Here is a 25,365-nt window from a genome sequence, read left to right as displayed (position 1 = left end):
AGCTTCCAGTAATTTTATTATATATATTATTGAAGTAAATCAAAATGAATAAGATCAATTTAGCAGTTTTGCAATTTACAATTTTGTGCAATTACGTTTAATTAGTTTCTACAACCTTTTGTCTTCTGTTATTTTCTTCAATTAGTTTCTACAACTATAACATCTATTAGTGTCTCTTTAGTACCCCTTTTTTCTTAAAATGTTCCTTATTATCTTATATATCATTTTAAAGTAAAAGAAAAGATTTCAAAGAAAAACAAATTAAAATCACAATTTAACTCTCATTCTATTCTGGTATGCATAATAGTCACACATCGCTTAGAAGTCGAGGTTTATATACTCCTTCCTCCCTTAACCATTTGAGGTGTCTTTTAAGGACAAAATCGTGATGAAATTTCAAAAAAAGACTATAACTCAAATGTAATAATTGTTATTTCCTTATATCTGAATTGGGATGTTCTGCCAAACAACTTGTTTATATATTGTTTGTAGAAAAAGATTAGTAAATAAATGGTGATGTTTGGTATGCAAAATTGGTGTAAATTGTGAGAAAGAGTGAAACGAATTTTGTGTTACCGCTACAATTCCATTCCAAACTCAACTCAATGCTCTCTCGTTCTCTCAAACTCCCTTACTCACTCTTCTCCCTCCGTTCATTTCTCGTTCCAAACCCAATTCCTAACCTAAACCCTTCAATCCGACCCTCCCGACACCGTCTCTTCTCTTCTTCATGGCTATCCGAACCGGGAAATCCAATCATCCAATGGCCATCACTACCCACCCCAAACCCTCCTCCCCATCCCAACCCCAAGCCTACACCCGACCCTACCTCTCCAAACCTAAACGCATTCTCCCTCATTTCCAACCTCTTCACGGACCCTTCCGTCTCGCCCGGTCCGGTCCTCCACGCCAAACTCGACCGCTCTGCCATCGAACCGGACCCGGCTCTCCTTCTCGCCCTCTTCGACCGCTTCGGCTCGTCCCCCAAGCTCCTACACTCGCTCTTCCTCTGGGCCCAGACCCGACCCGGCTTCAGGCCCGGCCCGAAGCTGTTTGACGCCGTCGTCAATGCTCTCGCGAAGGCAAAGGAGTTTGACGCCGCGTGGAAACTCGTTCTCGATAACGTCGATGGAGATGGGGAAGAGGAAAACGAAAGCTTGGTTTCTGTTGGGACCTTTGCCATCATGATTCGACGCTATGCGCGTGCAGGTAAACGGATTATGTTCTTGGATTTAGGGTTTCGATTGTTCAATTTCAGTTTCGGTTTCGCCAATGTGCTTTGAGAGTTTTCAGAACTCAAATTGAGTGCGTTGTGTGTGTGTGTGTGTTTGGGGTTGGGGTTGGATTTGCGAAGTAGGATTTAATTGAAGTTGGTTTTCATGACTTGAAAAGAGGGTTTATAAACTTTTGAATTTTTAATTTTGAAAGTAAATTTGCTGTGAAAAAAAGTAAAACATAAGTTTTAGAATGTAGATTTTGTTAAGGCGACATTCTTTGGATTCATTGATGAAAATCATCTTAGACTTATCAGTGTCATTTCTATGCATTTCAAGTATAAAAGGATTAGAACCTAAGAATTTTTTTCATCGTACTCCTCCTGAATGTTTTTCCCAAATAAACTCAATTGAAAAAAAAAGGTAATTACCCTAATGAACCCTTTGCTAATTTGTTCATGCCAATTTAATGTACTGGAATTGGTTCTGGAAAGTCTATTTTTATTCTTTATTTGTTGCTCTTATAGTTGGAAAATAGGTCAAAATTCATCGGAAATTTTAGTTTTTTTTTAAATTGTTGAATTTTAAGTTGGTATACTGCAAGTGACGGTGTAGTTTAGCCAATATGTTTTACGAATTTTCATTACTCAAATTATGTGTTTAGTGTTGTCCAAAATTGTTCTGTTTCTTTCTAACGATGAATGCTTTTTCCTTTTGAAAAAAAAAATCAGGTATGTCCAAACTTGCAATTAGAACTTATGAATTTGCTAGAAATAACAAGTCAATTGTGGATTCTGGCTCAGAAATGAGTTTATTTGAGATATTGATGGATTCACTTTGTAAAGAAGGATCTGTGAGGGAAGCATCAGAGTATTTCCTTTGGAGAAAGGAGTTGGACTTAAGTTGGGTTCCTTCTATTCGGGTTTATAACATAATGTTGAATGGATGGTTTCGATCAAGGAAACTCAAGCAGGGCGAGAGACTTTGGGAAGAGATGAAGAAGGAGAATGTGAGACCAAGTGTTGTGACATATGGTACCCTTGTGGAAGGATATTGTCGGATGCGTCGTGTTGAGAAAGCACTTGAAATGGTTGGTGATATGACCAAAGAAGGAATTGCACCAAATGTAATTGTATACAACCCAATAATTGATGCACTAGCAGAAGCTGGAAGATTCAAAGAGGCTTTGGGTATGTTGGAACGATTTCATATTTTGGAAATTGGCCCTACTGATTCAACATACAATTCTCTCATAAAAGGGTATTGTAAGGCAGCAGATCTTGCAGGTGCTAGTAAGATTCTTAAAATGATGATAAGTAGGGGTTTCATCCCAAGTCCCACTACCTATAACTACTTTTTTCGGTACTTTTCAAGATGTGGAAAAATTGAGGAGGGGATGAACCTGTATAGGAAGATGATTGAGTCTGGTTATACCCCAGATCGGTTAACATACCATCTTTTGGTGAAGATGTTATGTGAAGAGGGGAAGTTAGACTTGGCAGTTCAAGTTAGCAAGGAAATGAGGCATAATGGATATGACATGGACTTGGCTACCAGTACCATGTTAATTCATTTGCTTTGCAAAATGCATAGGTTGGAAGAGGCTTTTGCTGAATTTGAGGACATGATAAGAAGGGGTATAGTTCCTCAGTATCTCACTTTCCAGGGAATGAAAGCTGAGTTAAAGAAACAAGGTATGACTGAAATGGCTCAAAAGCTTTGTAAGTTGATGTCTTCGGTTCCCTATTCTGACAACTTGCCAAATACTTATGGTGGAGACAGAGAAGATGCTCTTACACGAAGAAAATCTATAATTCGGAAAGCCAAAGCATTTTCTGATATGCTGAAGGACTGTAAGGATCCAAGTGAACTTCGTCAGTGGAAAAATTCATCAGAAAATGCTGTCTCAAGCGCAAATTCTATGATAGAGGATATTGAGGGAAAATGAAATACAGTAGAAGCTTGTATGATCTCAGTAAGCACTTAGCAGGGAGCAATTATGGACAGTTTGAAACACATGGGATTCAGTTTGCATTTATTCACGTTTGTTAAAAAACATTCTGGTGTACTTCCCTATGCAATTTGGAGGCATGACAACAAGGTTAATATGAGTTCAGTGAACTGGTTTCCTGCTGTCATAACTACATTAACAAGTGCAAAACGAGTAATACAAAAAGTAGCTTCTTCTGAGCCACATTGTGGGTAATTTATGAATGAAGATGGCATCAACTGAATGCTAGCAGATCATACATTATTGTTTCTTGGAAGAACATGACTTATCCCAATTACACACTAGATAAGAAGGCTAACTGATCGCTTCAAGAAATCGCAAATCGTGGTTATTTTATTGTATGCAGGAAAATGTCATCAATTGTTGAGTCAGACAATTGCTTCCACCAGCCTCTCACGGGGTCTGCTCAGAAGGTCATCAGACTTCAAAAGCTTCTATCAACAAGATATTGTGATAATAGATATTGCATTTATTTAATGTATATTATATTTATTCATCAAAAATACTTTTTGTAGAATGAAGTTCAATGTCTTGGATATTCTTTTAGTCATTCATGTTCAACACACTATGTAGATCTAGTGTATGGAATTTTGGATTTATAGAAAGTCTTAGATCCAATTTTTATTGGGGTCATTGTATTATAAAAAAGACATATCTTCAATTTCTTTAGGATTATTGATTTGGATTTTAAAAGATAAAAACAAAACCAATCTATCATATGTATATGAAAGTGGCACAGTGAGAATATTGTTTTCTTTAATGTTCAGGGTTAAATTGTTTAAAATTATACAACTTTCTTTTTTTCATTTTTTGATAAAAAAGTGTAATATCATAGAATAACATCTTGAAGTCATTGGCATAACCAAACAATATGTAAAGTATGTCGAAATAGATTATAAAAGCTGTAATTTAAATTAAATCAGAGTTATTATTGACCTCCTAGAAAAACAAGCAATTTTAGCTCACTTTTCAAGAAAGAAATCGTTGATTTGATAAAAAAAACTCTATACGAATCTTCTTAAGATATTTCCTCCAATATAAAATAAACATATAGATATTCCTAAAAGATGTTAGCTTAAGACTATTCACATATCATTTAAGCAAAAACATTGCTTAACAAATGTAAAAAGAAATTACGTAAAAAGAAATTGCATAGTGTTTGATGAAAATCCATCTGTCCTCAAAACATTTTAGGAAAAGAAAAAAAAAATCTCAAAAGACCCTTATTTTAGGAAGAATTAATTGTTATATGCTCTTCCATTTTTTCTCTCTAGTTTTATAAACATTGTATAAAGTAGTATAGACTTTATTTTGGACTTATATTTGGGTCATTTCCTTGGACTATGTTTTGGGTCAATTTTCATGGGTCATGTATTGAGCTAATTTGAGTAGGGTGTAAATAGAAAAAAAAACTCTAGCTAGAGTTACAATTGGGCCTCCTTGGACCCAATGCAACTCTAGACCATCTAGGGTGCATAAATAAATTATTAGAGTGCAAATAAAAAACATGGAGTGACAAGGAAGACATGAAGGTCCACATGTCATCTCCTTAATGGAGAGGATTCTCACCAATGTCAAAAGGCCATTTGTCTTCATGGGAATGGAGAGGATTCTCTCTAGTTAGAGGAGGACACTTGTCAAACTCTAATTTGAGAGGATTTGCTCCAATTAGAGACAATCACTTGTCCTTCTATGGGTGGAGAGTTTTTAGGGTTAAAGCTTGCACCTTGGGTGCCCATAGCACTATAAAGTGATAGCCCTCTTTAAATTATGTTTGAATAGACTATTGAATTGCAGCCAAAATTTCAGTCTCAACTAGTCTCTTAGCTCACACTCTTTGCTAACCTTATTTTTAAGTGTTTTAGCAAGGAACCTTTTAAGAGTTGGCCTAACCTCTCTTAAGCTTCATTATCATTCTCCATAACCAATACTTCACAGTTTCTTTCACTCATTTTAGCCACCAAATCTCACTAAATTCCAAATCCCAAAATACAAAACAAAAGACTCATAGCAATGCAAGCTAGGATTGCATCAATGTTGTATCATCTGTCAGATGAAACACTTGCATCTTGCATTATTTGTTGTTGAGAAAAGATATAAGAAAAATTGACTTCAGAAAGGGGGTTGAATGGAGGCCCAACTCAATTTGCAACAGATAAAAAACATACAAGGATAGCATCTAACAAGCAAATATATGAAAAAACAAGACATAAATTTATACTAATCTTTCATTCAGATCAAGATATATGAAGATGTGATTAAAAACACTCTTAAAGAGAGAACAATGAAAACTAATAGGTATATTTCACAGTGTGAAGGATTTACAATGTTTAGTGTACAACCCATATGACTATACACTTTATGCATCAAATATGAACTTGTATGCTCAAACTTTTTTTTTTGGTACAAAATGGTTTTCTAAATTTGGTTCCTTTTCTTCTTCAACTTGTAAGCCTTTATACAATCTTCAGAAATGATATCGTTGAAGCTTGTTAATAGTAAGACTTAAAGACAACACAAATCTCACTCTACACTTCATCCTTTTGCCATTAGACGGTTTAAATGAAAACTTCTTATATGAAGATTTATTGTGCGTCTTGAGTGTTTATCTATTAATGTTGAACTTCAAAATCCTTCTATACTAGAATATTTTTTAATGTTGGAGCTTGATTCTTCTATACTTGAAGTCTGTGCAAATCTCACATTGTAGCTTCTTCATTTTTCCATTAGACGTTCCAAAAGAAAAAAAATTCTCTAATATTTTTTGCGCGTCTTAAGTGGTGAAACCACTTTTGAAAACAATTTTAATGTGATTCACAATAATAATCAACATTGAAACAATTATGTTTAATCTGAATCAGAGATTTAAGTTTAAAATCTTCACTTGAAAACTTTGTAACCATATGGTAAAATATTTAAAAATATTTCTTTCTCACTATAAATTAAAATGTTGAATTATACCAGTCTTAATATGAGATTTATTTTATCAAAACATAATTTCAAATTGGAATTGAATCTATCTCCTATTTAAAAAAAACTTTCTTTATTAAAACTGTGTTTTCGAAAACCTTTCAAACTGACATAACTTTTTAAGGTTGAAGCATATCAATATTTTAAAATAGAATATATTTCATTTGGAAGATATATTTCATTAAAATATAATCAAGAATATATATTAAGTTTTTGAGAGCCTTGACTTTAGTTTTGTACTTTGAAAACTTTCCTGAAAAATTTAATTAGGACGTTTATCTGAAAACTTTGATTTATGATATGAAAATGAGTTTAAAAAAAATTCCAAAATCATTAGTAAACATTTTCAGAACATAAAAATTGAGTACAAAAACTCTCTGATGTGTTATATCATCTATTCCGAAAACAAAGACGAAATCGTCTAATGCAAAGATGAACAACAAACCGTCTAACATGTATAAGAAGACTGGATCATCTAACATATTTTGTTCCTTGAGATCATCAAGTGAATTGAGCTCCCCTTAGACCATCTAGGAAGTTCAACATAAAGACACCGTCCAACATGTTTAACATAGTGAGATCGTCTAACATGTTAAAATTGTAGACCTGTCTAACTCTTTTGAACACAGTGAGACCGTCTAATGAGTTTTACTCTGAGAGACCGTCTAACATGTGTAATCTCAATATATCATTTAATATATTTATATTTAAATATGCATATGAAGTAAATTTGTTATAAAATTTAGCTCACCTTATAGCGTTTGTTATCATCAAAAGCTTCATCAAAAGCTTCATAGACATAATTATCCTCATAAGACCACCTAGTGGGGTATTAGGCCGTCTAACAATGATTAGACGTATATTGCCTTAACAAAAGACAATCTTTTAACAAACGAATCATGACCATGCTTTATATTTTGTTGTTTTTAACCCTTAATCAAAATCATGTGATGTTCGACTTTTTCTCTAACAGGTTCTACTATATAAAACAAGTTACAAGTATTATTATTGCCACTTCTTGCTTAATAAGTATCTAAAACTATTCCTGACTATCTGAGTACATGAAGTCTCTCCAGGATAACTACACAAAATCTCTTCAAGTTATCCCCTTAAAGTTCCTCTAAGTTCAAAATGAGAGTACACAAGGGTTCTTTGAACAAAGTATAGTCTCTTCAGGCTATACAATAATAAGATGTACAAGTGAATATGATTGACGTGTTCCTTACTTTAGAGAATACTCCTCTGTAATTATGAAGAGTTTACAATTAAGTGATCTTTTTTTCCTGTCATTTAGAAGATTAACTAATTGTAGCATTGGAAATCTTTTCGCACATTTTCGCATGCACGTAAGATTGTTTATTATATCTTGGGACCTTAGTTTTTTTTTCATCGTAGTACTTCCTTACATAGGTGTTTGAAAAGAATCGTTGAAGGTTGCATGCATAAGAGCATTTTGACTCAAAGCTTTTCCAAATGTTGATGAATAATTGTTGACATCCTCTAACTTGTAGTATGATGAAGTGATTAGATCACACTCTTTATGTTTCTATCACTAACAATACAATTTTTTACACATTGATTATGATTTAGTACTTGTGTCAGAATCTTCAGAATCTTCATGGAGATTCCTTCTAAGTCAATTGTAGACATTAGACAATACAACATTCCAAGAATACATCTAATACTAAACATTTTCATCAAGCGTCTATTCTACTTGAATTGGGTCACTTGTTCTTGGCCTCTTCAACAAAGTCGTCTACTCTCAGTTCTCTTCATAGAGTTCTATGCTCTTTATTCCTAGCCTTTGGTGTCACATGTGTCTATTTAGGCTAAAAGTATCTTCATTTTATCTTTGTTTTGTGTTCTCTTTAAGCTTCTTAATAAAAGATTGCTTTGATAATATCTTCATGGACCTTTATTTTCCTTGTCTTGTAAGATGCATATTTATGTCATAAGGATTAACTTTTAAGGTCACAAATGATATGGTCGTTTATTGATGAGATGTATACCAAATAACATTGTCTATTGATATTGTGGTCATCTAACACTTCTTGTGATGGAGGACCATCTTCACTTTCAAGCCACCATACTCCCAGCTAAGAGCAGAAGATCAAACACATAAATATACAAAAGAAATATCTGCCTTAGCTTGTATAAATTTGTAAATAGTAGAATAAGTTGAAAATGTTAGAATTAAAGGCTTTAAACAAAGAGGGGAGGTGAATTGTTTGATGAAAGATTTTCGAAAATACTGGACAAGAATGAAGATTAATGCAGAATCACAGAAGAAGCAATCAGATCAGCCAAGAAACAAAATTGCTTTAAATTGATTCCAGAAAATCAATCAGTTGTTTATGCGAATCAACCAATTGTTTTTATCAGCAATTTACAAAAACACAGATCAAACAGTTTTAAAGTAGTGAGGTATATAGAGATTCACACACAATGTTTATACTGGTTCACTCTTAACCTGAGCTACATCCAATTCCCAAAAACCCCTAGGTATTCCACTAGGTAATCAACCACATATTACACAACACAAACACCAAATAGGTGATCTTGAACCCTTCAAGAACACTCACCCTCATTGAAACACAAACACTACAAGTCAAAACACCCTCTGACTGTAAACACCAATACCTTATAAGTTTAACAAATATGAAATGAAATACAAGTAAGAACAAGAAAGATCACACCTGATACAAAAGGATTACAACAATTCCTATTCCACTCTTAACCAAAGCAAAGCCTAAAGCAATCTTACAATCTTGAAAAACTTTTTAATCTTTTTGGTAATCTGATCCCTCTTATATTTTAGAGATGTAAACACCAGTTATATAGCCTAAAAAATAGCCGTTTTAGACTTTCAATCAAGGACCAAAACAATTTTGAATAATGGAAAATAGATTTGCCAGACTTAACTAATTTTGTTAAGATTTTTAAAAAACAATCAATTGAAAACTCGATTCAACCGATTGAATTGACCTTGACTGTGAGGTCAACCAATTTCAGCTTTTTCAAATCCTTTGCAAAACCACCAAGTGTAAAACAACCGATTGAAACGATAAATCAATAGGTTGTTTTTCACTACTTTGAAAAACACTTTTCTTTTGAAAGGACTTGATTGATTTAGTTTTGGATTAAGTTAAGAGTGGATTGACAAATTCTAATCTACCCATAACCCATGCCCACACGCAACAACCTAGACTTCAAACAATTTTCATGGATTTGGAGACATCAAAACTTTAAATTCAATAGAAAATAATTCCAAGGCACTCTAGAAACCTTCACTTAGCCTTTGAGTAAAGGTTTCTAGAGCACCTTTAGGAGAACCACAAAGTTGCCTTAACAAAGAGGCATGATTATGAGTTCCTTTAGCCTATAAATAAAAGGTTTTCCTCATTGTATTCCTTAGACTTGGATTAATGAAATTGTTTTCTGAATTTTTAGCAAAACTCCCTCAAACTCTCTCTTTCTAAAATGCTCCCAAGCATAATAGAAAATTCAAGGAAGTTGCCCTAACCTCTTTCTTGGCCTCTTACACCTAAAATCGCCCATTCCTCTCCTCCTTTTCCAAACCTATTCGGTGCTTTCCTCCATCTCCTACAAGTCTTCCGCTGCCTCCATCAATCCCTTCCAAAACTCAAGAACTGAGTTGCATCATCTTATTTTCTTTATAACATACATTCAACACTTCTTTCTTGAAAGCTTGTCTCATCTTATTAGCCCTTATATATTTCATTGTAATAACGTTTATAATATCTCCATATATTTTGATAATGATATTTTGAACTTACACTTGAACTTTTGTCTATTGTATATTAAATAAAAGTATTTTAAATACAATAAATATACTTTATTAGATCAAAATTTGAATGTAAAATGACAACACTTAAAATATTAAAACTTTCATCTTATAAAAACTTTAACTCATCTTTACCTTAACGAATTTAGCAACCAAATAATAACGTGAAACAATATAATTTTTTTTGTAATTTAACTATTTAATTAGAAAAACCTTTTAATATTAAGATTCTTACATTATCTTTGAGTCCTACATTTATCATTTATCGTTTGTAATTTTCCTAACAAAGAATATAAACAATTAAAATTAAATATAAAACTTTTATTAATTTTTTTTTATAAAAAACTTTCCAGGTTAGAGAAATAATAACTTTAATGTTTTTGAACTTTTATCAATTTAAATACAACTTTAATGTTTTTGAACTTTTATCAATTTAAATACATATTATTTTATCAAAGTAAATTTTATGTAATACACTTAATTTAAATATGAATTCATAATATTCCAAATATAATTGGAGAATTATAACAATACCAAAATACAATACCTAGATTTGTCTATATTTTACTAATAAAAAGTAAGAAAAAAAAACCAGCAAATCATGCTCCATTAAATTAAAATACTCCCTTCTTTTTCCTTCCTCTCTCTCTCTCTCTCTCTCACACACACACACACACGCTTATTCTCCTTTTCTTCTGCTCTTCTGTGTTCTGTTCTTCTCTCTCTCTTCAGTGCGGAGAAGAACCTGAAGCAGCCATGAAGGAGTAACACGAATATGGAATGGCTTTGTTGAGAGAATGGCTCAGAAAAACAATGGCAACAACAACATTGTGACCCAACAACAACATCAACAGCTCGGGAAGCCCATGTTCCATGACTTCCTTGGCACCAAGAACTGCAACCCCATTCACTCCAATGTCCTTTATGGCCCCAAAACCCCTCATCTTTACGTCACCGCCTCCTCCCTGTCTTCCACCACCGTGTTCAGCGGCGCTGCCACCTCCGACCTCGCTTCTGGTGAGCCGGTTCCACCCCCATTTGCTTCAAAGCTCGATCTTTTCTTCTTCCCGCAAACCCCATCTGCTGCATTTTCATGGGTCGAGTTTGGATTTCTCAGTGGATGCTACTTGTTCGCTTGTGACTTCAGTTTCTCGTGTCTGTTTTCATTTGCACTTGTGTTGTTCTCTATCCTCAGTTTGGAAAAAAAAATATTATTTTAGTAAGGACTTGATGAAAAGAGAATGCCAAAACTAAAATTAAACTTTACTCATAATACATAATTTTTTCTTTTTTGAAAAAACTAAATAATGAAAATTCTGCAAATTATTATATCCTGGAATTGTTGAGAAGTTTATGAGTTGGGTGAATTTGGTAGGTTGTGTTGTTCTTTCTTTTCTCAACAAAGTTGTTTGAGTGTGAGTATTTGTTTTTATTTAGAAAATTTCCTTCTCCACTGTTAACCATTCACCCAGTGTGTATTTATGTGGTAGGATCATTATCTTGTAAGTTTTTACTTTTTTTTGTTATTTATTTAAATTTTTTAGTAGGTATATGCTGGTTATATTTTCTGCATAATAGTTCATACTTGTATAAAAATCTTTTGATTTAAAATTGAGCAAGATATCTGAATCTACTCTAGGTGTTTCTGTTGTTTAACCTTGTGCACTGGATAACAAAAACTGATGATATCAACTTTTAGTCTTCTTTTCATAATGGTGATGCCGATTTCTATTGCTTTTTTCTGTTGTAATTCTTGGATTTTTCGTTGAATACATTGGTGTTCTTAGTCCGATATTTATTTTTTAAAATATTTAAACTATATTGTTGAAAATTAAAAATGGATGTTTTAAGTGTTTTCGATTTTCAGTTGAGTGTAATGCCTTTTTTTCTTCATCAATTTGATAGAAAGACACACAGGGAATCATCTCGTGGGAGTTCCATTCTATGGTCCAAAGAGTGATTTCTGTGGCACTGAGATAGGTAACAGAGTAGTGAGGAACAATAGAACTAATTCTGATACCACTTTTATCGGTTCCTCCAGAGATTCCTTCCAAATGGTCCCTCATTCCCTTCAAAACTCACAGTCGATGAAGGTCTCACATAATTCTTCATCTGTTTCATTCATATGACCAAAATGGAAACACGTTTTGCTTTTGCCTTCTGTTGGTTAATACTTGAACTTGGCTTGGATACAGATGCTCCGGAATGCAGCTACAGCTGATTGCCTTAGAAGGTCTAATGATGATGCTGTGTTTCTTCCTGTGCAGTCACTGAAGCCAACCAGTGGTTCTCAGAAATTGCAGACTCCCACTGGAACTATGTCTGATGCAAATAAATGGGATCGATCCATTCTCATGAATTTTGGTCCTTTCATGCAGCATCCACCTCATGTTGGTCAATTAGCGCCTCTTATGGACCAAATAACTTCAAACAAGAAGAGTGATACCAGTGCTGGTCCTTCATTTATCTCTCAGTTAGCTGCTGATGAAGGGTCTAGAACCGGAATCAAGGGCCCTGGGCTTTTGAGTTCCATGAACACAATCAATGCTGTCACTGATAAGACTTCTTCCATTCTTGGTGGCAGCAGACCAAAGCCTGTGACAGACATAGTAGACCCAGAATCTTCCACAATTCTCAAGTAAATCTATTAATATAGTTTCTGAATTGCCCTTCTATTTTTACATGCCCTCTATGATTTTACCTTGGAAATGGATTTTATGCATTTGGGTAATGGCTGCAGTCAAGGTGGCTCATCATCTGCCAGCTGTCAGATGACTATTTTTTATGGAGGTCAAGCTCATGTGTTTGATGATGTACAGCCTAATAAGGTCAGTTCTTTATGTTAGTGAGGCTTATCTGTTTTCTGAATTTAGTGAAATGTGGACTGAAATTAGTTTTTATTTATAATTTGTAATCATCTAGGAATGAAAATTTGTGTCTTGAAATTTAGTCTTTGATTTACTTGTGTGTGAGGACTAACGACCACTCTTCCTTTACTAATTAAACTGTGGAAGCAGCCTTTTTCTTCAAGAACTTTTATTTCTTAGGGAAGTTAACTGCCATTCTGATTTCAGTTGAGATTCATGTCTTCAATGCTGCATGTGCTCAAGTTACAATTCTTGCTGGAAAAAAGCTATTGACCTATAGTATATATGATAAATACTGGACCAGTGATTGAAAATGTTAGAACAGAAATGAAATTGCACTGCATTTTTCAATGGCTACTCTCCGATCAATATGATGCAGAGGTAGAAGATGACACAATGGTTAGTTTCTCTGGGTATTTGAGAGACCCTGATCTCTCCCAACAAACCAATTCTTATTCCCTAAACAAGCTATCCTCCTATCTTGGTTTCCCTCCCTTTGGTTAGTTACTTGCCTAACTATAATATTCTGTAAATTATTGAATAATGTCTATTGAGTCTTTGCTGCCAACCTATTCCTTCTTCGTTATAGTTATTAGAGGTACTATCAATACATGCTTTGGTGCCCTGGAGGCTACCGTTAATCAGCCTCTTACACTTAATGAGATAGAATACCTATTCATGCAAGTTTTTCAATTTAGTGTTCAAAAGTGCATATTTTGTTTTACTGTTAAAGTCAGTTTGCAATTAAATTTTCAAAATGTTGCTTAGTTTTGGAAGTTTGCAAATTATGATCTTTGGGAATGAATGGTGATTCAGAGCTAAGTTTAGTCATCTGTGTGGTTATGCTTAGTTTTTTTTTTTTTTATATTATTATTATTATTATTATTAAGTCAGAAATCTGTTTTTCTTTTCAGATATATTTATTGTTAACTTCAATGTAACGATTTTGTCATAGCAGGTTTTTAGAAGCTCAAATTTGTTATTTCTTTTTTATATTTTCTACTTCCTTCTTCTTATGCCAGTTGCATTTGTGTTGCTTTTTTGTATGTGTGTAACCATTGCCTTCACAATAGAGGAGACTTAATGATGTTTGTCACGCACTTTAACAGCTTTCAGATCATAAAATGGGAACTGAATGATGTTATGCAATAACAGCTCATAGTGTTTTCAAACCTCAAAATGATAACTGGTAAATTGTTACTGTTAAAGGTAACTACATACCCCATACAAACAGTATGGTATAGTGATAGTCTGAGTGTAAGAAACATAACTGAAATGGGCACCAGTCACCGGTCAAATATCATGAAATGAAAATGGCACCTGCAAGCAGTCCTTCCAAGTGCTGAAAATGTATTGCTTGAGAGATGCAACTTGGTAATTCTAAAGTGTTAGCAGCAATCAATCTTTTCCCTAGTGTTCATATTTCTTGAATTGTTGATTTTGAGCAAATATCCTTTCAGACAATTTATCTCTTAGTTTTACTATTAATTCCAAATCATGTGAGGATCTATTAGATTGTATATTCTAGATTGATACCTGGTTTACTTTTTTGTACAGCTGTTAATTAGACTTGTGCTGTAAACCATGAGGAGTGTACAAGTATTGAAAATACTAAATACATTGACATGGTTTGCATAATAGCTAAGTTTTAATATGAAGCATAGTTAGTTATGATAGAGTTTAATATTTATGCATAGAAAAAACTTTCACTGTTGATCAATCAAATAATTGTTTATATGATTTTTAAGGTAATTATTATGAAAGTCAATGAGCTTACTATTAATCTTTTAGACTATCAGTGTATAGTGTTATCTATGCATGTTCAAGTAGCTTTATAACTTCTGCATGTTCTCTGATGAATGCAGGCTGATGTTATAATGGCTTTAGCTGGGTCAAATGGTGGATCTTGGACCACAACATTCTCGTCCAAATCTTCTGTAAAGCTACACCATGATAGCAACTCGCAAAGAAATTCTAGTCATGCCACTGAACCAGGTCATGGACTAACTTCTACAACAGGTATGCATCATATCATATCATACTTCATGAAGATGGTGTTGACAAAATACAAAATCTTATTTCTTATAGGTCAAATCTGGTTGAAATTTCATGATTTTGGTTGTGGCATGATTCCTTAAAGGCAGATACTGACGCCACTGGCTAAGGAAATAAAAATTGATTTATTTATTTATTGAAAAGTAAAACATTTATTATATATAATGATTACATTTTTCTATCAGTATACTTTGACAGTACATGTTTTTATACATATTTGATATATTTATGATTGTTGAACTATTGTGTAAGTATGTATTTGAGTAAATATTGGATTGAAAAATATAAATGTCAATCTATTTGAAAAATTATCAAAAAGCTTTGATGATAAATAAAGTGAAATGGAGGGAATACTTTTCAAAATAGTATTTATTTTGTGTTCCTTAACAAGTACCCTGTCCACACTTGGGTGGTCATGGATTGGATTTTTTAAAAGTTCCAATAAAATAGATTGGATCTAAAATCCAGATTCATTTTAACTAAATCAAATTGATTTGAGTTTTTTCAATTCAATTTAAATTGGATTAAATCTAGATTAAATTCACTTTATCAATTAGATTAAATCTGATGGGGGATCGGCGTAATCGAACTGATGTGGGTTCAACCCAACTCAGTTTGACATGGTCATGGGGCCAACTTGACTTGGCCCAACCTGGCCCAGTTCGTCTCGATTCCAGTTAGGCTCGTTTGGACTTGGACTATTTTGAACTTGGCTCGATCTAGGCACAACCTAATCTAATTCTGATTGAACTTGGCTTGACTTGGACCCAACATAATATTACAGAACAATGCACAAAATGTATCAGAGACATTTACATAGGCATAGATAAAGCTATGGAGGTCTGAGATAAGAGAGGAAAGAAAGAGAAGAGAGAAATCACTAGTATGAGAAACGAAAATTGTGTATTATTGATGTGAGCAGAAGCTTTATATACAATAGGTGCAAAAAAGGAAAAACGAATAACAGAAAAAACAATAAGGCCCAAGCCAAAGCCCAAACCCAAACCCAAACCCAAAACAGATAAGAAAACTAAAACTGAAATAAGAACTAATTAACAGAAAAATAAAAACTAATTTTGTCACTGTTCCGTCCGGTTGACCAGGACGTCTTCGTGCGCGACCTCAACCGTCAGCCAGGGACTCCTTCCCACTGATTGCCTGTGTATTCCTGCAAAAAAGAGGACAAAGAGGCGCCCTAGCGGCCGTTTGCACTCCGACGCTCAAGTCAGCTAGCAAGAAACACCAAAACTGTTCACCTCCGTCTCTGAGCACCGCGTATGGCACTCTGAAGGTGGTAAGAAATAACTGTGTGTAGTGTGTCTGTGTTCTCTCTCTCTGGCAAAAATATTCCCAGTCCCTTGTTCGTAACCGTTGAAGTACGAGCAAGCAACTAGAGAGCTCTGGTAAATTTGCAGAAAGTTCGAACCCTCTTTCCAACATTCTCCGCGCTATTTAAACTACCCAAGCATTTAAAGCGCCTTAAAGCGCCTTTAATTACAAACGTAACGCACTCAATCAGCGTATTTAATCAGAAAACGTAGCGCATTTAAGACGTTGAAATGCTTGGGAGCCATTATAGCACCTGAATGCTCGAAAGGGAAACTGTATTGAAGGACTTTAATTACCTGGCACCTGACTAAAGGGTGTTTCTATTCTGGCATGGCTGTCGTACACGTGGAGGTCCTCACGACGCCATGACCCCATCTGGGGTGTTTCTGCCCATCTGGGGACGTTTCTACGTGTGAGTCCTCCTGCTTGGGAGTGCTACTGCGGTAGGGGTGACTTTTTGGGGTGCCAACTCATGCCCCCAATTATCTAGTCACTTACTTTGAGAGCGTATCTGCCTTCCTCTTGTACCCTGCACCCGGCTGCCCTGGGCGTGACCTTCCTCTCGAGTCGTATCTGTCCCACAGGCGTCTTTGGGGCGTCAGGAGCACTTCACGAGTCAGGCTGCCCTACACTGGTACTATTACTATGGCCTTGAAGCCACCTTTTCCTTATCTTTTTCACTGCCCCGGGTTATCGGGACCTGAGGCCTCCCCACGGCGTCGCTCCCTCCATGGTCTTTCCTACCCATGGGTATCGGGGAACCACACCGTGATTGCCTTGCTTTAGCACTGTTTGATCTGGCGACGCCCTGGTTGGGCGACGCCTTCACCTAGGCGATGCCTTGCCTTGGCGACGCTTCCTCTTGGCGATGCTGGCACTTGGCGTCTCTCCACCTAGGCGACGCCTTGTGTTGACTTTGACTCTCCAGCCGTTGACTTTGACCTTGACTTAGTCAACGCCCGGATACGGGACGGTACACAAGCCCCCCAGTCTTAAGCTGAATACTTGTCTTCAGCGTAAAGACTAAAGCCTCGCCCACGCCGTCCACGTGCCATCCTGATGACGTGTCATTCCCTGCTGACTCAACAATTCTCGAATTGTTGACGTGACGCTCTCTGAACCCTAGGAGCGCTCTTACTGATTGATTTGACCTCCTCTGAAACGACGATGATAACACCTTTTGGGCTACCCTTGATCGCGCGCCACGTGGCCCATCGCGCGGCCATCCTCCAGAGACCTTTGCGTTTCCCTTAGGCAATTGATCCTCTGACGCGTGGCACGATCCCACGTCCCTCAGTTAGCGCCTCTTGAGTCGCGAAATGTAACATTTAAGTTACTCCAAACCCCGCGCTCACCCTACTGTTACATTCATTCTCTCTGTATCTCCGCACTGTTCATCGCCTTCAAAACCCTTTTTTCTCTGCAACTGCAATTCTCTCCTTCCTGCGCTCTTCTACTGCCTCCATTCCAATAGCAAAGGTACGGTTTCGAGTACTCACGACTCTTCCCTTTCGTCGCATTATAGGATTTATTGAACTGCCTGGGACTGTTGTTATTCATGCATTACTACGTTTCTCCACTTCTTCTTCCTCCTCTGAGTTTTCTCGCGTGGGTGATGTTTCCTGGGGCTCTCTCCCCTCCCTGCCATGGCTACGCTTGCTAAACCCTTTTTCCTCTCTTCTTTCTCCAGCTATTTGTTTACATCATGACGCGCGCGAACGCGGAGCCTGATTCCTCTCCCACGACCCCCAAGTCCAACTACAAAGCCTTCTACCCCTGGGCCCCCGACGAACTCCTGAGCGAATGCACCAGCCTGACTTCCTTTCAGGACCTGGAAGCTCACCGTGGGGATCCCCACTTATACAACTTTAACGCCTTCTGCCGCACAGACGACGCCCACATATCCGTCCGTCCCGGCAGGCCTGACGAACCTGTTTGTTTGGACGACAGACCTAGAAAGGGGAAACCCTTCTTCTTCATGTACCAGACCGTGTTCAAACGCGTAGGAGTGCGTCTCCCGTTCACCCCCTTCGAACGGGAACTTCTCACTGAAATCAATACAGCCCCCGCCCAACTCCATCCCAACAGCTGGGCATTCGTGAGGGGGTTTCAAATTCTTTGTGGACACCTGGGTATCACCCCTTCTGTAGATGTCTTCCTGCATTTCTTTGAGGTGAAGAAGCAGGGGAAGAGCTTCTAGGTGAGCTTTTCTGGAATCGCGGGCAGGATCCTCCTCTCCCTCTTCCAAAATTCCTACAAGAAATGGAAAGGGAAGTTCTTCAGGGTGTGCGGCGCCAAGCACGATCCCACAGCTCTGGATGGCTTTCCCCTTTACTGGATGGAGCGCCCTAAACTGCTCAGGGCCAAAACCCTGGAAGAGCTATCTCCCACCGATAGGGAGGTAAGCAAAGCCTTGGCCGAGTTGGGGATCGTTTTTGATACCTTGAAGCTGGTCGCTAGCGAGTACAATGCTCACGCCCTGACCACCTACTTTGGTAAGGGGCTCACCCCTCATCTTTCTTGTTGTGGACAGCCTGCTATCGAACGTTTGTTCCCCCAGACTGTTATTCTCGCTTTATATCGTGCCATGTTACTTGCATTTCACGCCTCCCTGTGTGTTGTAAATTTGCATAGCTGCTTTGGTCCTAATTCTTGCTGTTTGGTCTGTCTTGATGTAGGATCGGTGATGGGCGCTTCTAAGAGAATGATGCTGGCAAAGGCAATGAAGGAGGCACGTGCCGCCAAGGCGGGCGCCTCCTCCACCCCTGCTGCTGATCCGGTTCTCCCACCGACTCTGTCACCGCCTCCTCCGATCACTGCCGAAGCTCCCCTGAGTTCGCCTCCGTCATCTCCACACAGCCTTACAGCACTTCAGACTCCTCACTCTCCTTTACCCATCGCCGCTGTTCCCCTGGCCGCGGCCTCGTCACCGGCTCCAACCCCCCCTGACAAAGGGAAACGGGTTTTGGAGATTCTATCAGATGATGAGGACTCAGAAGGCGTGGCACCCTTCAGAAGAAGAAAATCTGCGCGGGTTCCTCTTTTGGTAGAGGCGTCGCCTCAGGGAGGGAACCCCTTCAGGGATGACCCCCTGAGTGCGACCTCACTCCCTCCCATGACACTCCAAGAGGAAAGGGGCGAAGGCACCGAATCTGCCCCGCCTCTGCCGCCGGCAGAAGCCATTGCTTCTCCTGCTTCCGCCGCTGCCGCCCCTGATTTCATCGCCATCCCTCCTCTGATTATGCATCTAATGAGGGGCTTCAGTGGCGGGACTCTGCCAGAGGGCACCGACAGGAAGGAAGGCATGCCCTTCTACTTGGGGGCCTTCTTGGCGGTGGCCCTCGAATGGCGCGCCCAGGCCAGAAACGCGGTCATGCAAGCTCAAACTCTCCAGGCCTTGGAAACAAAGGCGACTACTCTGGAGGAGGAAATGAGGACCCTGGGGCGCCAGAACGAAACCTACCAAACCTCTCTGAAGCAAGCGCAAGAGTCCAAAGCAGAAACTGAGAGGCAACTGGCAGAGGCATTGGAGCTCCAGGCTGGCTTTTATACTCGTGAAGTCGCCCTCCAAGTCCAGGTAACGGGCCTTCAGGAATCGCTCAAAGCTGATGCAGAAATTCAAAAGGACCTGAAGGACCGTTGCCGTGAGCAGGCTGACAAGACGGAGCGGATGGAGGGGGAAATGGCCACCCAGGCCAAAGCTATGGACCTTCTCCGGGCTGACTACGACAAACTACAGGTCGAGGTCAGTCGACTTCGCGTTGAGAAAGAGGCTCTGGAGAAGCAGGTGACCTCTGGGGATGCCGCCGTTGAGGAGCTAGAGAAGGAGAAAAAGTCCCTTATCCAGGAGATGGCGGGTACTTTTGAGGAGGGGTTCCAAGAGGCTCTGACCCAGGCGTCCTGCGAGAACCCTGGCATCAACATTTCGAACTGCGACCCCACGCACCATGTCGTCGACGGGAAGGTCGTGCCCATGGACTTGGATGACTGAACCGCTGTCTCTCACCCGCCACCTTCACCTTCGAGCTTAATTCCTTTATTCTTTACGCTTGCCTTTGACCCTCTCTGTTTAAACTTGTAACTCTTTAAACCATCTGTACTCTTGCTACAAATTTGGGTGTTCGTATGATCGCTTTTGTGTCTTCGCCATATACGATTCTGCTTGTGCGATCTCATTCTCATCTTTTGCCTTCTTATGCTTCGATTGCTTTGTTTGCATTATACTTGCTTCTTTCGCTTCGCTGGGCGGCTTTGTATGACCGGAAAAGGTCGCGTGCCAACCCTCACGCCCGTGGGGAGGCTCACCTAGTGACGCCGTATCGTCCACGAGGTGTTTCTAACACCGAAACGGTTCTCTCCTTGATCCTTAGCCCCCGGCGCCCACACCTAAGGAGAGGCCTGCTACAACAACACCGTATCGTCCCCGGGTGTCTAAAACGTCGAGTGCTTTGGGGGGGGGGGTCGTTCCCTCTATGGTCTTTCCTTCCCATAGGTATCGGGGAACACCCTGCCAACAATTCGCTGGCGTTTGGCGATCTTATCTCCCTCCACAGTCTTTCCTACCCGTGGGTATCGGGGAGATAACGCCAGCAACTAACTCTGCCTCCTTCAATTTCGTCTCCCTCCACAGTCTTTCCTACCTGTGGGTATCGGGGAGGCAACGTCAGCAACTAACTCTGCCTCCTTCAATTTCGTCTCCCTCCACAGTCTTTCCTACCTGTGGGTATCGGGGAGGCGACCCTGCTGATATTTGGGTTGGCGACGCCCGCGACGTCTCATGCTGGCGTTGTCCTTCATGATTCCAGGCGACGCCTCAGGCGTCTCATATTAATGTCGCCTTGGGCGTCGTCCCCAACTTGACATTGACTTTGACCTTGGGCTTGGTCGATGCCTGGGGGGCAGCGAAGAGCTCAAGGCCCTTCCCGTATCTTCCACGAGGCGCTCCCTGTACAGCTGACGAGACGTTCAGTCATTCAACTTGATCCACGTGTCGCTTTCTGTATGGCTGATGGGACATTCAGTCATTTCACTGAGTTCTGACTCCTGTTGTGCCCCTGACCCACTTTCGACGGCGCATCGTACCACTGGATACTCTATTGATACGACGCTTTCAGATCTTCACCAGCGGTGCCAGGGTCATCTTTTCATTTATGCCACGTGGATCAATCGTGCGGTGCACCCATTCGCGTCGCTTGGCGCTCTAACCGCTTTATTTAACTCTTCAAACTCTGAAACTATCCTCATCATTTTCCCACTCTTCATAACCTACTTACGTTCTCTCTTCTTGCACCCTTTCTTTCTCACGAAGGGTTGTTTCAGCATCCGCTCCCCTCGCTCGACTCTTGCATTTCTGGCAGTCCCTACACCCTTGAAACCCCTGATCTTGTTAAAGAATGTCTTCTCGGAGGCGGGGCAGATTCAGCGCCTTTGCCCCTTTCCTCTTGGAGTGTCATGGGAGGGAGTGAGGTCGCACTCGGGGGGTCATCCCTGAAGGGGTTCCCTCCCTGAGGCGACGCCTCTACCAAAAGAGGAACCCGCGCAGATTTTCTTCTTCTGAAGGGTGCCACGCCTTCTGAGTCCTCATCATCTGATAGAATCTCCAAAACCCGTTTCCCTTTGTCAGGGGGGGTTGGAGCCGGTGACGAGGCCGCGGCTAGGGGAACAACGGCGATGGGTAAAGGAGAGTGAGGAGTCTCAAGCAGGAGGACTCACACGTAGAAACGTCCCCAGATGGGTAGAAACGCCCCCAGATGGGGTCATGGCGTCGTGAGGACCTCCACGTGTACGACAGCCATGCCAGAATAGAAACACCCTTTAGTCAGGTGCCAGGTAATTAAAGTCCTTCAATACAGTTTTCCTTTCGAGCATTCAGGTGCTATAATGGCTCCCAAGCGTTTCAACGTCTTAAATGCGCTACGTTTTCTGATTAAATACGCTGATTGAGTGCGTTACGTTTGTAATTAAAGGCGTTTTAAGGCGCTTTAAATGCTTAGGTAGTTTAAATAGCGCGGAGAATGTTGGAAAGAGGGTTCGAACTTTCTGCAAATTTACCAGAGCTCTCTAGTTGCTTGCTCGTACTTCAACGGTTACGAACAAGGGATTGAGAATATTTTTGCCAGAGAGAGAGAACACAGACACACTACACATAGTTATTTCTTACCACCTTCAGAGTGCCATAAGCGGCGCTCAGAGACGGAGGTGAACAGTTTTGGTGTTTCTTGTTGGCTGACTTGAGCGTCGGAGTGCAAACGGCCGCTAGGGCGCCTCTTTGTCCTCTTTTTTGCAGGAATACACAGGCAATCAGTGGGAAGGAGTCCTTGGCTGACGGTTGAGGTCGCGCACGAAGACGTCCCGGTCAATCGGACGGAACAGTCACATAACTCGATTGAACATGGGACCAAGTTGACTCAGCTCAACTTGGGTTTTGGTCGATTCAGCTCGGCCTGACGTGGGATTGACTCAACTCAACTCAACATGGCCATAACTCGATGTGGGCCTAATGTCTCGGCCCAACATATGCCTGACTTGGCTCAATCCATCTCGATCCTACTTGGGCTCTACTCGACCTTGACCCACTTAGACTCAGCTCCCGATTAGACTCGACCTGACTTGGGTCTAGCCCAACTCAATTGATGGTCGGCCTATCCCGACTCGGATAAACTTGGTCATAGGTTGACTTAGGTTGGCCTGATGTGGGATCAACCTAACTTAGTTTGACATGACCCTGATCCGATGTAGGAACAATGTCTCGGCCCAACACAAGCCTAACTTGACTTGGTCAGACCTGATCCAGTCTATCTTGCTCCCACCTAGACTCACATGGGCCTAGCCCAACACGACTGAACATGGTCTCGCCCTGACTCAGCTTGAAATCTCCTCGGGCTAACTTAACTCGACTTGGGCTTGGGTCGACTCAACTCGACATGGGTCCGGATTGACTTGTCTTGGCCTAGGCTCTGGCTAACTTAGCTCAACCTGTGCTTGGGGTCAACTTGTCTTGACCTTGGCCTAGGCCAACTCGACTTGACCTATGCCTAAGCCTACTCAACTCGACCTAGTCTAGATTGACTCAACTTGACCTAAGCTTAGGCTAACACCGATTCAACTCGATCTGAGCATGGGCTGACTTGACTTGAGCCCGGGCTGACTCCATTTAACTTGGACCTAAACTGACTCAACGCTACCTAGGTCTTGGCCTACTTGACTTGACTTAGGCTCAACTGACTCAACTTGACCTAGGTTCGAGCCAACTCAACTCGACCTAAGCCTGAGGCCAACTCGACTTGAGGTAGGCCAAACCTGGCCAACTCATCTCGACCCGGCTCGAGAAGATTGGGCTCAACCTAGGAATGGGCTGACTCAGCGCAACCTAGGCCTGTGTTAACTTGGGTTCGGGCCAACTCGGTTTGACTTGGGTTTAGGCCAACCTGGCTCGACCTAGGCCTGGGTTGAGTCGACTTTAGCTGGGCCAAGCCCGACCAGCTCAACTTGATGTCAACATGGGTCAACTCAATTCGAATCTTGCTTGGGTCGACACAATCGACTTAGGTTGATAGAACTCGATTAGTGCTCGGGCCTAGTTGACTTGACATGTGTCTGAGCCAATTCTAACTATAGTTGGTTCGGGTTGATTTGACTTGACCTATGCCCGAGCTGACTGTGCTTGACATAGACTTGGACTAACTTTAATCAACTTTGGCCCGAGCCGTCTTGGCTCGACTTAGGGTTGGTTCGACATTACTTGACTTAGGTATGGCCAATGCCTACTTGGCTTGACCTGGGCTCGAGCTAAATTGATTCACTGGACTTGACCTATTCTTGGACTTACTCTGTTTGACTTGGACTGAGCTGACTTGGCTCAACCTGGGCCTAAAGTGACTCGGCTGGACTTGTGCACGGGTTGATTTTGCTTGACGTGGGTTTGGGTCAACCTGAGTCTAGGTTGACTTGGCTCAACTTGGGTCGTGCCGACTTGACTCAACTTGGGCTAGGGTCGACTCAACTAGAATTAGTCTCGGGCCGACTTGACTCTACTCGACCTAGGTCGTACCTGACTTAGCTCAACCTGGGTTCGAGTTGACCCAACTTGACTTGGCTTGATTGGGCTATGCTTGATCTGATCTTGATTGGACTAGGATCAACCTAGGCCTTGCCCAATTTGGCTAAATGTGGATCCCTAGGACTCAAATGAATGTGGACCTGTCGCGACTTGACTGAATCTGGGCTTGCCTCGACTTAAAATCTAAATCCAATTAATGGATTGGACTTAAAATCTAAAAATTTGGATATTTGAATTTAACATAAATCAATTTAAATATACTTAAATTAATATATATTTAGATAATTATGGATTATATTTGATATTTTTGACTTTTGCTGACCCTGACCTTTCATTAAAAAAGCCTTTTGTTCTTTGGCATTGAAGTTTAATTGGTTTTTATTGTTCAGTTTGTTATTAATTGCTTAACAACTAGTTGTAGCCTTGTAGGGGCACATCAAGGAAGTGTTGGAGCTAAGGATACAAGAAAATCTGGTTCAAGCTGCAAATCCCAGTTCTAAAGACAAGAACACAATGATATAGTTTGTGTAGAAGGTTTTCTTTATTTATTAGAATACTTTAGACCTTTCTACAATTCTGACGACTACTGTGTATAATCCTCTCCTTTTGTGTAATTTTGTTCTGTGTTTTCAATAATTTTTAGTATTTACTGTCTAAAGGGGCCTATTTGATATATATATCCTATAATACATGAAGGTCTTTCAACGGAAAATTAACATAAATGGTTTTATTTTCCAAATTTACAGAAATGGATAGATTTAAAATATATAAATAAATGGGTAAGAAGTTTGTGAAACATAATTTGAACGTTTAGATTATGTTTTAAAACACGGTTTTTGCGACATCCTTCTACTTCCATAACTATTTTTAAAATATGAATGATTGTCATCTCTTGATTTTTCTACATTCCTGTACAAATATCTCATTTCCCATGTGCCACGATAAATATGAAAAAAAAATTCTTAGGTAATATTCAGTTCTTCAAATTATTATAAGTATATATATATATATATATATATATATATATATATATTAAAATATAACAAATACTTTTT

At 39.6% G+C, this 25,365-nt stretch overlaps 2 protein-coding genes across 5 annotated transcripts; both read left to right on the top strand.

Moving 5' to 3' along the window:
• Nucleotides 1-509: 509 nt before the first annotated feature.
• On the top strand, nucleotides 510-3,771 carry LOC137813361 (pentatricopeptide repeat-containing protein At5g11310, mitochondrial). The gene is made up of 2 exons (XM_068615550.1): nucleotides 510-1,209; nucleotides 1,946-3,771. Exons 1-2 carry the CDS (start codon nucleotides 606-608, stop codon nucleotides 3,160-3,162), a joined length of 1,821 nt encoding a protein of 606 aa, XP_068471651.1. The 5' UTR covers nucleotides 510-605; the 3' UTR covers nucleotides 3,163-3,771.
• Nucleotides 3,772-10,636: 6,865 nt separating this feature from the next.
• LOC137813360 (protein TIFY 8-like) lies at nucleotides 10,637-25,032 on the top strand. Of its 4 annotated transcripts, none has more exons than XM_068615546.1 (6): nucleotides 10,637-11,017; nucleotides 11,906-12,093; nucleotides 12,196-12,638; nucleotides 12,741-12,828; nucleotides 14,733-14,886; nucleotides 24,740-25,032. In XM_068615546.1, the coding sequence occupies exons 1-6, from the start codon at nucleotides 10,798-10,800 to the stop codon at nucleotides 24,808-24,810; spliced, it is 1,164 nt and encodes a 387-aa protein (XP_068471647.1). In that variant the 5' UTR covers nucleotides 10,637-10,797; the 3' UTR covers nucleotides 24,811-25,032. The 4 variants fall into 4 exon arrangements, with proteins under 4 accessions (XP_068471647.1, XP_068471648.1, XP_068471649.1 ...); XM_068615547.1 differs by having other exon boundaries at nucleotides 10,641-11,017; nucleotides 24,732-25,032; XM_068615548.1 differs by having other exon boundaries at nucleotides 10,659-11,017; nucleotides 12,268-12,638.
• Nucleotides 25,033-25,365: the final 333 nt, after the last annotated feature.

Source organism: Phaseolus vulgaris, chromosome 1 (genome assembly GCF_000499845.2).
Source record: "Phaseolus vulgaris cultivar G19833 chromosome 1, P. vulgaris v2.0, whole genome shotgun sequence".
NCBI classification, from domain to species: Eukaryota; Viridiplantae; Streptophyta; class Magnoliopsida; order Fabales; family Fabaceae; genus Phaseolus; species Phaseolus vulgaris.
The sequence above is the reverse complement of the archived record's forward strand: the minus strand, read 5'-3'. Positions and strand labels throughout refer to the sequence as shown.